Source organism: Mercurialis annua, linkage group LG6, assembly GCF_937616625.2.
Source record: "Mercurialis annua linkage group LG6, ddMerAnnu1.2, whole genome shotgun sequence".
Classification (NCBI taxonomy): Eukaryota; Viridiplantae; Streptophyta; class Magnoliopsida; order Malpighiales; family Euphorbiaceae; genus Mercurialis; species Mercurialis annua.
The window spans coordinates 3,899,197-3,917,603 of NC_065575.1; the positions used below are offsets into that span (position 1 = coordinate 3,899,197).

At 36.2% G+C, this 18,407-nt stretch overlaps 1 protein-coding gene and 1 pseudogene across 1 annotated transcript; one reads left to right on the forward strand and one right to left on the reverse strand.

Annotated features, from left to right (window-relative positions):
- The first annotated feature begins 5,977 nt into the window (after window positions 1–5,977).
- Window positions 5,978–11,127, forward strand: LOC126686758 (probable pectinesterase/pectinesterase inhibitor 34). The gene is made up of 3 exons (XM_050380985.2): window positions 5,978–7,093; window positions 7,980–8,116; window positions 10,298–11,127. The coding sequence occupies exons 1-3, from the start codon at window positions 6,111–6,113 to the stop codon at window positions 10,993–10,995; spliced, it is 1,818 nt and encodes a 605-aa protein (XP_050236942.1). The 5' UTR covers window positions 5,978–6,110; the 3' UTR covers window positions 10,996–11,127.
- Window positions 11,128–14,582: 3,455 nt separating this feature from the next.
- LOC126654104 (phosphatidylinositol 4-kinase gamma 3-like) lies at window positions 14,583–18,215 on the reverse strand (annotated as a pseudogene).
- Window positions 18,216–18,407: the final 192 nt, after the last annotated feature.

The window sequence follows — 18,407 nt, forward strand, 5'->3', positions numbered from 1 at the left end:
TCTCCATCGTCCAGAAACATCGGGAAGACTGGTAAGCTGGTCGGTACAGTTGGGAGAGCACGATATAAGGTACGAGCCAAGAAAGACGCTGAAGGCACAAGCATTGGCGGATTTCGTCGCGGAAATGACTGAGAAGCCACCTGACGCAGTCTCAGAGGACATAACCTGGAACCTGTTCGTAGACGGAGCCTCCAGTGAACAGGGGGCGGGAGCAGGAATAGTGTTACTCGGACCTCATAAGATAGTTGTTGAGCATGCAGTGCATTTGAAGTTTCGAGCTACTAACAATGTGGCAGGTACACTGAACATTCTTTTTTCCTTTTCCTTGCACATGATTACTTAGATGCTCATGTCTGCCTGATGATGTAGCAGAATATGAGGCCTTTCTAACAGGACTTACACTGGCAAAAGAAGTAAAAGCAGAAAAGCTGAGGATCCACAGTGACTCCCAGCTGGTCACAAGTCAGATCTTGGGCCAATTCCAGACGAAAGATGCAAATATGGCGAAATACATGGAAAAAGCGAAGGGGATGCTAAAGGAAATAGAAAGGCATGGCGGGCAATGGGAGATAATCCCAATACCCAGAGAAGGAAACACACGGGCAGATGCCCTGGCAAAGGCAGCTGCGGCAAAAAACCCCCTGTACCTCTCACTCTACATGAAAGAGGAGAGGACGAATCCCATAATAGACGAGGAAGAAATTTTACCAATCACAGAGATGGATTCTTGGATGCAACCCATAGTTGCATACTTGAACGACGGAACAGTCCCAGAAGGGAGAGCAGAAGCAGCCAAACTAGTGCGAATATCGGCCGCCTACTCCATGATAGAAGGTACCTTGTACCGGACCTCAGTCACACACCCATGGTCCAAATGCATTTCAGTAGAGGAGGGAGCATATGTACTGAAGGAAATCCATGAAGGAGATTGTGGAGCGCATGAGGGAGCAGCCTCTCTAAGCAGGAAAGCATTACTCATGGGATACTATTGGCCAACCATGAAGAAAGACGCAGAAACAATGGTGAAAAAATGCGACAAGTGCCAAAGATTTGGCACTATCATAAGAACTCCAGCAGCCCACCAATCAGCAATTGGAAGTCCATGGCCCTTCATGACTTGGGGAGTGGACATACTGGGACCATTCACCCCAGCCAGGGGACAAGTCAAGTTTATTGTAGTAGCGGTGGACCATTTCACCAAGTGGATGGAAGTACAACCAATGAGCACCATAACGTCACAGAAGATCATCAATTGGCTGTCAAACGAAGTCATGAGCAGGTAAAACTTCAAAGTTATATAAATAAAGACCTTTCAAATGACAGAATACTAACACGTAACAGGTTTGGGACACCACACACCCTAGTCACAGACAACGGGAAACAGTTCGATTGCGCAAAGTTCAGGGAATACTGCGCCGAGCTAGGGATCAACTTGAAATTCACTTCAGTAGCACACCCGCAAACCAACGGACTCACAGAAGTAACTAACCGCACTATCCTGTCTGGAATCAAGAAGAGACTCGGAGACTTGAAAGGGAGATGGATAGACGAACTATACCATGTCATATGGGCGTATAGAACAACTCCCAGAAGGGCCACAGGGGAAACACCTTTCCGACTCACTTACGGAACAGAGGCTGTCCTCCCCGTAGAAATGGGAATGCCCACACTAAGGGTACAGATCATAGACGAAGAGCGCAATGAAGAAACATTGAAGCTGTGCCTGGATCTACTGGAAGAGAGAAGGCACCAAGCAGCCATACGCGCAGAAGCTTATCGCAGACAAATGACTAGGTATCACAATGCCAGAGTCAAAGAACGAAGTCTATCAGAAGGAGACTTAGTCCTTCGAAAAGCAGAAATAGGGAAAGGAGCGGCCGGAGTAGGAAAACTCGAGCCCAACTGGGACGGTCCTTACCGAGTCACGGAAGTCGTAGGAAAAGGAGCATATAGAATAGCTCAATTAGAAGGCACACCATTGCCTAGAACATGGAATATCGAGAATTTGAAGAAATATTTCCAGTGAAAGATGTAACAAACGAATAATGAATAAAGTTGCATCTCGCATTTTTTCCATTTTCTAACATATCCTCTATATTATCATACATGACCATGACTCAGTGTATAGACGCAACAAAAAGCAAACAGAAACAACATTCATAAAGTATCGAAAATGTTCAGAAATGACAGAAAAAGGAGAGTTTCCCATGAAACCCTCCAAGCAAAAGAAATAAAAGTACAGAAGTGCTACAGCAAAAGTAGTACAGAAATTAGAAAGCTAGCTAAACGGCCCAACAAACGGCCAATCACTCTTCCTCTGGATGGGTCGCTCCCTCCTTTGGACCAATCGTATCTTCCGGAATCTTGTCCTCCAAAGTTTCCTCGATTACATCAGAAGCAGAGGGATCTTGATCCTGAGCATCAGAAAGATGAGAGTCTGGGACTAATACCAAAGCTGTCTCTGACGCGGAGGATTGACCCAGAGGACCCTTGTCACTACCAGCATCTGGGTCAGAACCCGATAATTTCTCAGGAGGATCTACAGCATCTTTCACACCTTCGCTGATAACATCAGAAGGAAGCATCGGTGATACAGACGACCCAGCTTTCTTGGCAGCCACCTTAGCCGCAACGCGTTGACCCAGAGCCCGGAGGTCAATTGACAGAAACTTGTTGATGTCATAGTCGGGATAGTCTTCACGTACTATCTTGATCACGGTGGCACAAAAGTCAGTCAAGCACCCGCTCACATAAATATTTGCATCCCTTTTGTTATTCTGCTGCTCCTGAGACAACCTCTCACATGTAGCCTGAAGCTGCAACAACGTAGCTTCACGGTCAGAAACTTTCTTCTCTAGGATCTTAACACGATCCAGGGCTGTTTGATGCTGCTTGTTCAGCTTCGTCCTCTCCGCAGACATAGAGTCCCGTAATGCAGCCCTCTCTTTCTCATGCCTCAACTCCAACGCCGCAGTCTCCTCCACCTTGCGACGGACCACGGCATTCCCTTGAATAAGCTGAAAACAAGAAAATAAGGGATGAGGAAAGAGAAGACACTAAAAGGTCACAGAGAAAAGAAACCAGAAGAAATGAATACCTGCAGCAAGGCAGAATCAATCCGGTCACAAGCACCTGACCCAGTACAACTGTCCCAAACTTCCATATCCTTCGGAAATTGCACAAATTGAGAAAACAAAGCACCCACCTCAGAAGAAGAAGCCGACAGCCCCTCAACATTCTGCTCCAACCACTCTCTAGGATTGGGACAGGCATCTAAATTTTTCTTAAGGCGTTTCGCAAGCCCCTGTCTGGTTCGGTCACGGAGATCACGCCCTTTCTTGCTAGAGGAAGCCGGAAGTCCAGTCTCAACGCCCTTCTCAATCTTGACAGAAGGACGAGGAGGCAAGGATGCAGGACGAGACCCAGTAATGACAACAGAATCATCATCAAAAGACAGAGTCAAGGCATCAAGAAAGTCCTCCCCCATTCCTGCAAAGGCAACACGCATAAATAAACATCTAAATATAATAAAAGCAAAACAAGGACTAACAAGAAGCATACCCTGAGACGCAGACGTCAAATCTACAAAAGATAGAGGTGAAGGAGAACGGCAAGACTGGGACAGGGTACCATCACTCTCAAGAGGCCCCTCAATCACAGTACGAGGAGGCAACTCAATATGAGGGAACTTACGGTACAAGTACCTATCCACTAGGTCACAACAATCAAACAACTGAGACTGGGCATTATCCACTAAAGAATCTAGGGCTTCTGAGTCAGTAACGCATAGGGGAGAAAAAGATAGGGACTCAGACTCATCCACCCAGTCACAGGGGAAGTTAGCAAAAGCACTATCGTGACCCACAACAAAGAAAGAACGTTGCCAACGCTTAGTAATCTTTGGCAGAGCGTCAATCAGACGTTTGCCTCGATGAGCAGCCAAACGATGATAAAATTCATTACTCCTACGCGTTATGAAGAAAAGCTCATTCAACATACCCAAAGAAGGAGACAGGCCTCTGTCACAGACTAACTCAATAAAGCAACACAAGACACGAATGGCGTTTGGATGGATCTGACCTAAGGGAATCCCATAGTCTTTAACAAAAGACTCAATCAAAGGATCTAAAGGGAAACGTAGGCCACAACGGAATTGCTCCTTATAAACGATTACCTTGCCATCTCCCACATTCTCATTAGCACTCATACGAGCACCACAAACTGAAAGAGAATAAGCAACTGGAATACCAAAATCATCACGAATTTCACCCAAAGACTCTCTATCAATATTAGTGACGAACGAACTTAAAGAATTACGATAATCAACGGCAGCGCCAGATGAAGGGAGAGACACAGAAGACCTAGTACGAGTCATATCTAGTATGGAAAATCAAGAAAGTAGACGAAGCTTACCTGGAAACCACAAGGAAGAAAAATAATAATGGCAGCGAAGAAAAGCAAGAAAATTTCGGAAGCAATCAGCAAAGAACAAGATAGAAGAAAATGGAAAGAAAAAAGAAGAAGAAGAAATTTAAAGAAGATCTAGGTAACCGTGACAGCAGTTACTAGGATACAAACGTGGCGGACATTCAGGAACATGAAATGATGGCAGTTTGAATTTTGAAAAACGAAATTGAAAAGACAAGGGAGGAAGCAGTTACTCCCAACGGGCAAAAAAGCAAAAGCGTACCACGAGAAACAGGCCCAAACGAATGGCCCGGACCAACAAGCATAAATACTTGAGAGACACAATCTTTAGGGAGGGACTAATGATGGATATCACACCCGAAACAGTACCAGAAGACAGTGGCATGACACAGATCCAGAACGGATAGGACCAGTCACAGGTCCTTGACCCAGTACTTAACGATAACTAACTAATAGCTCGGATAAGTCCAGCTTCCCTGAAGATCAGGGATAAGGACGAAGAACATCTCATCATATCCAGAAGATGAGATCAGAATAAAGGAGAAGACTCCTAGTACAGCACAATGACTATGGTGTATATAAACCAAGCCCTAAGTCAGGTAAACCTAATTTCACTCATATTCACTCTCAACACTACTCCAAACTATCTGACTTAGGCATCGGAGGGTATTCGAGCCAACACCGGCTCGAATCCTTCTAACCTATCTTCTTTTGTAGGTTGGATCAAACTCAGACCGGCAGTTCAAGAACCATTAGTTAGTTTACAACAGATTGCATTCCTATTAACAAATAGGGATGTGCAAAAGACAAACCAATTCAAAAAGCTAAATTGAGCCAGCAACTTTGGTTCGATTTAATATTATAAAAGATTAATTTCTAATTTGGTCTAGTTTTGAATTTTATAAGTATTTAATCAAGATTTGATGTAAACCAAATCAAATTAATTGAACCAAATCAAAAATTAACCGAACCAACCGGTTCATTTAAGTCTGAAAATTTTCACTTCCTTAAAATTTTCGTTCTATTTAATTCTGAAAAATAGGTAAGGAATCTCGGATTTGTTCGGTTTGAACTGAATGTACACTCCTAACTGCTAATAAGCAGAAACATTAAAAACTGAATGAAATAAAAAAAATCAAATTTAATCTGAACATCAAATTCAATCGATAAATTCAGTCCAGTTGAGTTTTACAATAATAAATATTGAGTTTTTAATTCAATTTAGTCTTTGATATTGTAAATCAAACCGACTGATTTAACTTAATTTGAGAAAATTCAATATTTATATAATTTAAGTTAAATATAGTCCAATTTTTAAAAAAATAATTTAACTCAATTCAGTTCGATTCAATTCGGTTCGAAACAAAATTCATAGCTCTACTAAACCAACAAATAGAAGTAAACATAAAGAAGATCCACCCAAGTGAAGGCAAAAGCACATACAAGTAGTAATAGAAGCCAGCTACTCAAAAGCTCCTCTACAAATAGACTTCACACCCACCTCTTATTTACTCTCATCTCCATTTCATTTCATTTCCACCTTATTATATAATTTATTTTCCATTATAAATACACATTCCTCATTTAAAATAATCATAACCATATCTTATAATTCCATTTAAATAACACTTTCATTTATGCATAAATACCCTTAAGCTCACTACACCACTCCTCACCGACAAATGAAACCGCTCGTCTACGGCCGTCTCGGCCCCTCAGATCACGCTCAAATCTCTTCTCCGCCTCATCTCTCCGCCCAATCTCCGCCTCATCCTCCTCCTCCTCCTTCCCGGAGACGGAAGATTCTCTTCTTATCAGTCTTCTCAATTACTCTCATCATCGCCTCAGCCGTCTCCGCCACTTTACTTATCGGCCTCCGCACTCGCGCTTCCTCCGACCACTCCTCCCCCGCCGTGGCGCGGAAACCGACTCAGGCCATTCAAAAAACATGTGGAAAAACTCGCTATCCAAGTCTCTGTGTCAACTCGTTACTTGATTTTCCCGGTTCGTTAACCGCCAACGAGCAGGACCTGGTTCACATTTCGTTCAACATGACACTTCAGCACTTCACTAAAGCGCTCTATTTTTCATCTACTATATCCTATCTCGACATGGATACACGTGTACGGTCAGCTTACGACGATTGTCTCGAGCTTTTGGATGACTCTGTCGACGCGCTTACACGCGCTCTCTCCACTATTGGAGGTCCATCAGCTAACAATGCGCGTCCGCAGGCGATCGGTGGGAGCAATGAGGATGTGGTGACGTGGCTGAGTGCTTCGCTGACTAATCACGACACGTGTACGGAGGGATTTGAAGGGCTGAGTGGCTCAGTGAAGGATCAAATGGCTAATAAGCTGAGGGATTTGTCTGAGTTAGTTAGTAACTGTTTGGCGATTTTTTCAGCGAGTGATAATGACGATTTTGCCGGCGTGCCGATTCAGAACAAGCGGAGACTGTTGACGGAGAATGCCGAGACCGGTGAGTTTCCGAGGTGGTTAGGGAGGAAAGAACGGAGGTTACTGAGTTTGCCGGTGTCGGCGATTCAGGCGGATATTATTGTTTCGCAAGACGGGAACGGGACGTGTAAAACGATTGCCGAAGCAATTAAAAAAGCGCCGGAGAAAAGTCTTCGGCGAACGATTATTTACGTGAGGGCAGGAAGGTAATATCTTAAACATTTTAAAAGTTGATTGAAAAGTTTATACTTTTTGTTGGGTTTCTTTTTGAGTAGATGGCATAAATACCCCTGAAGATAAAATAAGTGGCATTTTCTGGTGAAAATGGTGATTGCTTTAATTGACTTCTTTAAAACAATCATGAAATTGAAAAGATTTTTTAGTGATTAAGTATTCACGTAAATTCGTTTAAAAAAAATTGATAAAAAAAGATTTGACTACAACTTTTACATGTTCAAAAGTTTATTTTAATATTGAAAATAAATCATCAACTTTTTATTCTATATGTTATAATGATAGAAAAAAAAAAATTTAATATGATGAATTATTTGTAATCCAAAATAAAGGTGTGCATCAAACAAAATGACCGAAAAATCAAACCTAATGCGAAAAATATTATGTCACATTAATTTTTTTTTATTCTAAAATTTTAATTTATGTATCGCAAAATGTTGCTATAAGATTAAAATTTAACATCTAAATTCAACTAACTTATAAATTTTAGCTAAAATAAAACAGTATAAAATTTAGTGATCTCAAAAATTAATTTTTTTTTTTTTGATATTGAAAAGAGAGCACGTGCTGCGAAGGTAATCGAACCTACGACTTTATCAGAATATGTTGTTCAATACTTATACTATTTGTTCAGACTAGTATATATGTTGGTTTTCTGTCTTCTACGTATGATAATTAAATTGGGGAATTATGTTAACTTAGCTAATAAGTAAGAAATTACTAACAACATTTTCAAATAAATATCTATGTTGTTAATTTAAATTGGAATACTCTATTTACTTTATAGTAAGCATCATCAAACTTTATGAGAAAAGAAAAAGAATAGTATTAAACAAAAGGAGTTTATAAATTTTGCAGATATGAAGAGTCCATTTTGAAAGTGGGGAGGAAAAAGCAGAATTTGATGTTCATTGGTGATGGCAAGGGTAAAACCATCATTTCAGGTGGTAAAAGCGTTGCTGATAATATTACCACGTTTCACACTGCGTCATTTGGTAATATTTTTTATCTTTTAACCGCTGTTAATTTACTGTCTTATCATTTTGTTTGAGATTTTAATTATGCGGGCCATATATAATGACTATGCATGATAGTATTGTTTTCTATTTGCACGTGGTCTGTCATCCCTTCCTTTTCATGTCATAAATGGGTCATGTTTATAATCGAAAAATTATTGCACTCAACTGGTATGCCACGTTATTCGTAAAACAAACCACACCTTTTATAATTATAATACTCCCTCCGTCCCAATAAAGTTGTCCACTTTACCTTTATCACACAGTTTAAGAAAAGCAATTATTGTTTGTGGGTTTTGTGAATTTTTACTTACTTTTCTTGTCATACCCCTATTTAATATAGGACCCACTTGTAATTTACTTTCAATTTACTCATTAGTGGATTTTAAATAGGGATAATATAGAAAAATTAAGTGTAAAAGTTAGTTACTTTTTGAAAGTGGACAAGTATTTTGGGACAAAAAAATTTCTCAAAGTGGACAACTCTATTAGGACGGAGGGAGTATGTGATAGTATAAAATCTAGTAATAAAATTTACTTATAATAAAAATGTACGATCTATATAAAATAATACATTAACAGTTTTAAATTTAAAATTAAATAATATTTAATGAAAAAAAATTAATTGTGTTTAAACTAGACATGCTTATTTAACTTGTTTTTTTGTATGAATTATTTAACTACTTTGGATATGTAATTAACTGCGTCATAAACGAATTGATTCGATTAGCTTTATTAACATCAAATTCTTATTTGTTTAATTTTATTTTTACCGTATCATTTAATTGCATCGTGTCTAAAATTGACAGATTATAACAATATTAAATAAAATAGACATTAAACCCCCCAAACAAATCTGAAATTGGTGCATTATGAGATATTGATGGGAGTACGACTAGTGTTTGTTTCCCTATAATGGTCAAAAAACTTGCTACCTTTATTATATTAAGATGTGTTTGACCCAATTTCATAAACAATGTTAGGGTTTAACTCATGTGGGCATGTGTAGAGGAATCCAAAAAAGATATTGATGCTTAGCTTAACATTAAGTTGCCATTTTAAAACAACAACGTTTAAATATTCTCATTCCATGCGTAACTATCACAACAAATTTGCAATTATGCAATTAATAATGCCAAATAGATAGTGACCTCTTCTCAAACCTACTATATCAAACGGTCGGTTCAGTTAAAAATCGACCAATTTAGTCAAAATTAAATTAATCGAAATTCTTTTACCTCTTTAACACGATCATTCGAATTAGTAATTTTAACCGAAATTAAATAAATTGAAATCTTAAAAAATACAAAAACTTACCGGCTTAATGAATATGTTAAATTTCAGTTAAATCGATAAAAAATAATTAAAAAATTACATAAAACTATAAAATATTCAGTTAATTTAGTTAACCAAATCTAAAAACCTTTTAACCGTAATCGAGTAAAATTTTCCTATTATTCAAACAGACTAAACTAATTAAATTAACCATAAAAAGTTGATCGAACTTAATCTAAATAATTTATTAATTATTTAAATCAGTTTAACCAACTATTTGCTCCCCCTGCCTATGATTGGTTATTATCAAACCGAATTCAATTGATGGCCAGAATTTAAAGAGTAGAGAGAATCACATTATTGGAGATGGGTCACAACCATCACATGAGTAATGTACCCTATACAACTTGGCACTCATCAGCCATCAATGCTTACTCAAGATAATAGAAAGCTACTACTCTTTATTTTATTATACTCTTTTTGCTATCATTTTCCAACACTTACTTAAATCAATCACACTAATACTATAATCAATCTCCACAGTATATTGATATTAATTGCTGATTATAGTGGGTCCCACGTAATCAATTTACTGCCGGAATGGAAACCGTAAAAAAAACGCAAACGGAAAACACTAAATTGAGAAGTAACAGATATAGAATTTTAGAGTTGCAAAAGTATTTTTTACTAGAATGTGTTATAAATATAGAGTTTTGAAGTTTTAAAAGTGATTCTGAAAATAAAAAGAAAACGATGAAATGTAAAGCTGGAGAAATTTATGTGCAACATAGATCTTAATTGATCACATTTTATATTAATCATGCAACTCAAATTTTTATCACTTTGATTCTCACTTTTGTGTCTGTTATTCTGATCAATCTACAGCTGCAACCGGAGCTGGTTTTATTGCTCGCGGCATAACCTTCACCAATTGGGCTGGTCCGGCTAAGCACCAAGCTGTGGCTCTTCGAATTGGAGCTGACCATGCCGTAGTCTATAATTGCAGCATAATAGGATACCAAGACACGCTCTATGTACATTCAAATCGCCAATTTTTCCGTGAATGTGACATATACGGAACTGTCGACTTCATATTTGGCAATGCTGCCGTAGTGTTTCAAAACTGCAGCATTTACGCTCGTAAGCCTATGCCGTTGCAGAAAAACACCATCACCGCCCAAAACCGCAAAGACCCTAATCAAAATACGGGTATTTCAATCCACGCTTGTAGGATCCTCGCCCAATCAGATCTCGAGGCAGCGAAAGGTAGCTTCCCGACATATCTAGGTCGTCCGTGGAAACTGTATTCACGAGTTGTGTACATGTTAACATACATGGGCGATCACGTTCATCCAAGAGGATGGTTAGAGTGGAATGCAACATTTGCACTCGATTCACTATACTACGGTGAATACATGAATTACGGTCCGGGCGGGGCTGTTGGGCAACGGGTAACATGGCCGGGGTATCGGGTGATTACATCAATTGTGGAGGCAAAGAAATTCACAGTAGCAGAATTTATTTATGGATCATCATGGTTGCCATCTACTGGAGTAGCATTTTTAGCAGGATTATCAGTATAAGTAACATTCTGTACAATAGATAAAAAAATGTATGTGGTTAATAATTGTCTGCAAGTCTATTTTTTTCTCTATTATTTTTTTCAGTAAATGTTAATTAAATAACCATTATGAAAGGTAATTGTTTTTCTCTTATATAGTTGTAACTTGTAACCCATATATATCAAGATGCTATACAAAATTCTAAGCAAATGTTTTCTCCTCTATTTGCTCAATTGTATATTTTCATTTGTAAAAAAAAGTTTACATGTTGGTAAAATTATGTAATTGGTCTTTTCTCCCTTCAATATTGGTTTTCTTATTCTCCTCTGCTCAATGCTTAATTTAGTATTAAAAGAATTATTTTGGAAAAAGGTACAAAATGACCCTTATGTCTTCATCGCTGCACAAATATAACCTTAATGAATTTCAAAGCATAAAAATGACCCCTATGTATCCTTCCTCCATATTTTTCTTTTGTTTCTCGTAATTATTGATTAATGTTCTCACTTAAATCTGTCTAAAGGAAAAAACTTATTAGTTTTGGATATTTTGGGTTGTTTTTGCGCTCGAAAATTTATTAAAGTCATTTTTACGCATCGATAAAATTGTAAAAGTCATTTTTACGCAAATTGTAAAGGTCATTGTTTTACCTATTCTCTATTTTTGAAGAATAATTGAAAAGGGTTTTTAATTTAAGGAAAAGCTAGACTTTTTTTTTATAAATAAAGCTAAACTTTTTATTCCCATTATTTTCAAATCTATATATTCATGTTTTGAAATTGAGAGAATACCAATAACAAAAATAATTTGATGAAATATACCAATAATAATTGTTAAGGTAATATTGCACAAACTCTTATTTATCATAAAATATTTTAAATTGAACCATAATTGATTTAAGATGAGACCACTATTAAAATTTATTATTATAATACCAATTTCAATATTGATGGATCACATTTTTTCCTCATCCAACCACTTCACAAAAAAAAAATTCTTAATAATCTTTGTGTATTACAGCAGAAATTTTTAGAAATATTTTTGTTTTTTTGACAAAATGACAAATATTCATCAGTACAATAAAAAATGAATGAAATGACAATATAATTGACTTTGGAGACCAGTTTCTTGTGAAAATTGTGGGCGGTGGGTGGTTGTGGTTAATGCTTTATATAATTTTGAGATAAGAAACTTCACAATAATTAATTTGGTGTCGGTGGATTTCCTAAGCAAAATATTAATGCACAAACCAAACTCATGTGCTGTTTCTCATTTTTGCTGGTCATAAAGATATAGACTGAGCCCCAACTGCATTCCAGTCAACTCGACTCAACCTTCAGGTAGGTACAACGAGCCGAGCCGAGCCGAGTCCGAGTCCGAGTTATGCCACACTCGAATTTAAACTTGAACTCGAATGCATTATATAAGCTCGATTTTAAACTCATATGTGTTATGTTAACTCAGTTTTAAACTCCATTATGCTATCTAAGCTCAAACTCAAATGAGTTTAAATTTTCAATATCGAATTTGAACTTGAACTCAAACGGCATCCAAACTATTCAAATTCGACTTGAATAAATTCAAATTTAATAAAAACTCACGTGATATATTTTGAGTCTTAAGATATGTTAATCAATTAAGATATACACTTAAATTTAAGAGTATAAAAAAACTTAGAATGATTAAATTATAAATTATTGTTTTAGATGTGTAAGAGATTCGTTTAGGCTCGTGAATTTGTTTATTCAATGTTTAAGATCAGCTCGAGATTAAATTCGAGTACTTTGAACTCGAATTTGATTTGGATTTTTTAATTTTTAATTTTTTTCAAGTTGATCTAAAAGAATTTGGGTGACTAGATATGTCATATACCAAGCCAAGTAGCCAACCTCTAAATCTGGCCTGCTAGTGCTACTAAATCTATGCTGGATTAGACTTATTTGGGATGATTTTGTCCCCCAAAAGTTTTAACGTTTGGAATTCATTAAGAAAATCTGATAGAGGTAATCAAAAGTTAAAATAGTAATGCTAATGAATTAAGAAAATATACCTAGGTGTTAGAAACCACTAAGAATTGGATAACTTGCATTCATAGTCCCTTAACTTCCTTCACCTTTTCATCATAACCCTTTTTGTTTTATGGGATAATGTCAAAAAATTCACGAACTTTACATATTTTTTCATTTTAATCACGCAATTTAAAGTTTGTTTCTATTAAAATTGCACATTAATAAAACAAAATCTCACTTTCTATTTCTATGAATGTACAATAAATAATTTTGAAATTATTTAACAGAAGTTTAGACTTAATTGTAGATATTAATTAAACAAATTTTGATAATTTATTCACATGTTCACAGAAATAAAATAATAAAATTCCGATTATTGTGAAATAAAGAAAAATAAAATGATGACATTAAGACATGAAGATGATGATGAGGGGTCTGAAGAATTTAGTATTGACTGAAAAACACAAAACATGTTTGAGGATCATCTTGTCTGGCTCAACCGATCTATAGTTGTTTCAAATCACATGGCTCATTCAGGTTTGTCTTCGTATGACCCCAGCCGATAGTACACGGTGAGCAAATGGTCGGTTTGGTTAATAATTGACCGATTTAATATAATAAAATTATTTTATATTTTTAAATGAACCGACTAAATAAATAATTTTAATCAAAATTAATTTAGTTAAACTATTTATTTTTTAAAATTACAAAATCAAAATGATGAAATTAGTTAAATAATTGGGCTAGTTCAATGAAACCGATAATAACATAAAGAATAAAAATTACAAATAATAAAAATAAAACATATTATTAAATATTCTATTAATTCGATTAATCAAAAATTTGAAACTCTTAACCATCACCGGACTAAATTTTGTATAAACCGAACCGACTGAGCTAACCAAAATGTTTAATCAAATTTAACTGAAATGAATTGTTAAAGTCGGTTGAACTGACCATATACTCACCCTTACACACCAACTGTGCTTGATACTTTGTCACTTCGGTTTTGATTTAATTCAGTTTTTTGATTTGGTTTGGGGATTAAATGTTAATTTGCCCCCTAGATTTGCACACGATAAGTAATTATACTCCCTTGAACTTATCAATTAGATCAACTAAATAAATTTTGAAAACAATGATAAAGACCTAGTATACTAGACATTTGGATAAAGTGATCGTAATTCAGCCTAATTAATAAAAATTGACAAATTCAATGCTAATTAACCAAACATTTGAATTGATTGATCATAGTAAATCAAGTAATTGATAAAAAAAAAGTCCATTACGTACAAAAACAAATTCAAGGATAAATTTCATATTTAAACTCAAGTTTCCTAGAATGCAGTGGTAAACTAAGAAAGTCAATAAAAGTATGAGTAAAGGGTCAATCCGGTCCTTAAACTTATGAATCGGGTTATATAACTCACTCTTAGTCATTTTGATCATTTAAAGACAATACTCCCGATTGTGAGGTCAATGAAGGATAAAAATAGGTCATTCCGATCTCTTAACTTGCTAATATTGAACAATTTTGTCTTAATTAATCCAAAAATAAAGAGTATATGTTTTCCTTAACTAGAAGTGAGTTATTTGACCTTGAGTTACAAGTTGAGGAACTAGATGACCCTTTGCTCATTAAAGTACACAGACAGACATGACATGAAGAATGCTAAAAACATCTTACAACATGATATATTGTCCGAACAAGCACCAGAACTAGGAAACTCTATTAAGGTCAGTTTCTTAAATGATCATAGACTCCTGAGGCAGGCTTGCTAGACAACAAGGTTAGATGTATGAACAAGTGATGCACACACAAGTTATTGCCACCGTTTCGGATCACGCAGAACCCCAAATCGGGATTATGCAGAACGACATACAATCAAAATACGGATATAATCATCATCTTTTATGATTCATACATGTGCATAATTCCAAATGCCATGCGTTGTCTTCTATGATTCTTACATGTGCATAATTCCAAATGCACATCTGTTGTATATCTACAGAACTTTTACGAGCATGGGCTCAATAGGACAGCTCGTCAAGCTGACGATCCATAATTGACGAAACACATTCAAGAAAAGCAGCTTCACTACTTCCCGGAAGCACAGCATCTTGGGCCTCTCGAACAATCTGCTCCATCACAGATTCCTTTTTCATTGTTTCCCTACACATGATACTTCCGATGGCAAAGGGAGTGAGCCCTCTCTCAGCACCTTTCTTCAGAAGCATTGTGGAAATGCGCAGAGTACGGGCGCACTCTGGTGGCATGCACCATCCATGAAACTTCAAAAGGGCAATGTCCTGCTCGGCATCAAGTGGTTTGATATAGTCAATAATTTCTTGGGAGTATGGTTGCTTAGCTTGAGGCCAATACAGCCAATCAAAAGTGCAATCTTCAAACTGTAGAAAAAAGTGCAAAGATGATAAGTAGAAGCCATGGAACTGAACGTTCTAGCAAGTGTTCAAAATGCCAAATATGTAAACATGTTACGACTTGTAAGTCGTAATTGATAACTTGGATAACTGATCCTCGGAGTTACTAAACTATCGCCTTGTTTCATTTTGATGACCAAATTCTGATAATTAAACTTTAACGGGAGGTCTATAGGCAAAAATAATGCATATATGACAAATTTTCAGACAAAAATCAGCAAAAGAACCGATTGCCATATATGCATTTTTAGCTTGAAAACCTCCCGTTGACTCTAAGGTGATTATATATCGATGCAGTAATTAAATTTTCTGTAAACAGCCTAGCTCAAAAGGATTGAATTTAAAGGATAACTCAGACAGACATTGGATGAACCCACATGGCCTACCAATGAACCAAAGAAAGAACAAGATGGACAATGTAAAGATAGACAATCAAATAGCTTTTAACATAATTCATTACAAGTGAACGAAACAAAAAAATGAAATCAGAAACATGTAATTAAGCATAACTTACTTTCTCAGGCAAGCAGTAACCATGATCAATTGGAATAAGCACAATCTGCCCATCACCATGTTTTGTGACCAATATATTCCCAGCATGTCGGTCTGCATTTGCTAGCCTTATATCCAAGACGGATATTTTATGTACATCGTCCACAGGGAAAACACGAGGGCCTATATCCTCACAACTCCCACTGTTCTGCACAAACATCTGCAACGAGCCAATCTTCGAATTGTTCACAGAACACTCATAACCTTCTGGATGATTGAAAGCTTTGTGCAAGCACTTGACCATTACAGTAGGTGGAACCCCAGCAAATCCCTTCTTGTCGTCCCATTTTAAGCGTCTACCATTCTTAGGATGGTCTAACAAATAAGCTGCAACTTCCCTCGGCGCTCCTTCTCCAACTCGTGTGCCTTTCTTCAGTCCTTCGCCATTCACCGACACAAGTAGCCCTCGAGGATTAGTGACAGCCATTGGCTCCTCGTCAATTGGTTTAAAAACAGAAACATATCGACCACCTGATGGATCTTGCATGAAATATACTCCTCCAGATCCCTCAGAAGATATAATTGGCTCGTTGCCCCTTTCTAAGCCGAGTAATGTAGTGTAAATCAATTCTTTAATCAGTAATGGCAGTTCAATTTTGAAATCAACAATTAGAGGCTCCAAAATGAAATTGCTTAATAATGGTTTCCTGTAGAGAATCCTACATTGTGAAGGAAACGCCTGCTTTTGATGGTCTTCTATAGCATTATCCCCCGTACCGCTCAAATCTAAGGCTTCAATAGACAACTCAAAATCTCTGTCAACAGGTTTGGCCCTCACTTTGGCGGATTTCCGAATGAGCAAGTGAATAGCAGCATCATTTTTCTTGTAGATATCGTTGATATTCTTTTGATCTTCAAGTTCCTCGCCATTACATACGAGTTCTTGATCAATGAGATTAAAACCTTTCCCATTCTCAGAAATCTGCTGCAACACCATAATCCCCCACAAAAAGACCTTTGCAGGCCCGAATCCACAGCTTCACAGAAGCAATAGAATCCGACTCTGGGACGTGCATAGGAATCAATGACCACGCAGCTGATAGAAAAATCAAAATGGAGTCATTTGCGCATGAAGGATCGTGCAATTTGGTGAGATTATGACGGAAATTTAAAGATTCTTCATTCACCGCAAGTACCACACTAGCCATCATTACTTCAAGTAAGCAGACTGTAAATCTACAACCTTAGCAAAATGTAGGATCTACCCTAACACCCTACAATTAGAAATCAATGTTCTTTAGTAAAAGGAGACTATCGAGAACCACAGCCTCAAATATCGAAAAGGAAAATGAAATTCTTTTGAATAACGTTTGAACCTTGTCATGAAGCACCCTCTCCAAGCAAGAAACTATGAAAGATTAATGTTTCATCAAAACACATAATACCAATTTGATCCCCTGAAAAACACACAAACTTCTACAATCAGACATAAATAAATCTCAAAGACAAAAAAAACAAAGCTAAAAAAACTAAAATCTAATCCTTAAAAATTATCAATACAAAAGACCTAACACACACTTAGACTCATATCAGCTGATTTCTTTCATACTGAAAACAATCACATAATTAAAAAGTACTTCTTTTTTATGAAAACTCAGATATCAACCGATTTTAACTCAAATAATTCATTTTTCTATTTTTCAATCCATTCACATCTCTAGGTCTCCAAATAAGCAGATTAAAATTCAAAAAAAGAAAAAAAAAACAAATATATCCAATCACACACAATAAAATTCTTAAAAAAAACAACAAAGATATCATTCAAATCAATTACTTTCTATCCTAATTCAAAAACAAAACCTTATTATATATGTCAGCATTTTCTAAGTAACCAAACAAGAAATTATATCCCCTCACACAGAGAGGCAACAGTATCAAATATAGCTCAAATAGCAATACATTCAGCAGATTAAACATCTGAATCACATTAAAACTCATGATTACAAATAATTTCACCTCAAAAAAATCAAACATTTCCTATCTCATAATTTTCTATTCACATTTCTCGGCATCCAAACAAGCATATTAAAACTCATAAATAATATCTGCAACGTATGACAAGAACAGTAAAAAAATCAAATTTTTTACTGAATTACCTGAAGCGAGGAAGCATTCAAGTAGAAGAACATAAATTTGAATTTATGTGTCGCTCTGAGTATTTTGTACTAGATTTTCAAGTTAGAAAAAACAAGTGTTATGTCAGATATTTATAGCAAAACAAAGCAAACATTTTTTACTTCAGACAATTCGTGGTAATAAACTAATGAAAGAAAACTTCTTCTTCAAGAATATATTTTCAATTTAAGGAAACAATTATATTTTTAAGTGATTAATAAACTTTCGGTGTCTGAACTTTTTAAAAAATGACAGATGGTTTTTCAATAAAAAATTATATCTTGTCTGAATTTATTAAATAATATAAGATTCATT

Excerpts from the sequence above, each read along its gene's own strand:
- LOC126686758 (XM_050380985.2), top strand. The coding sequence starts at position 6,111 with ATGAAACCGCTCGTCTACGGCCGTCTCGGCCCCTCAGATCACGCTCAA. Across the intron at positions 7,094-7,979 it reads ATTTACGTGAGGGCAGGAAG|ATATGAAGAGTCCATTTTGA; the intron begins GTAATATCTTAA and ends TAAATTTTGCAG. Across the intron at positions 8,117-10,297 it reads GTTTCACACTGCGTCATTTG|CTGCAACCGGAGCTGGTTTT; the intron begins GTAATATTTTTT and ends ATCAATCTACAG.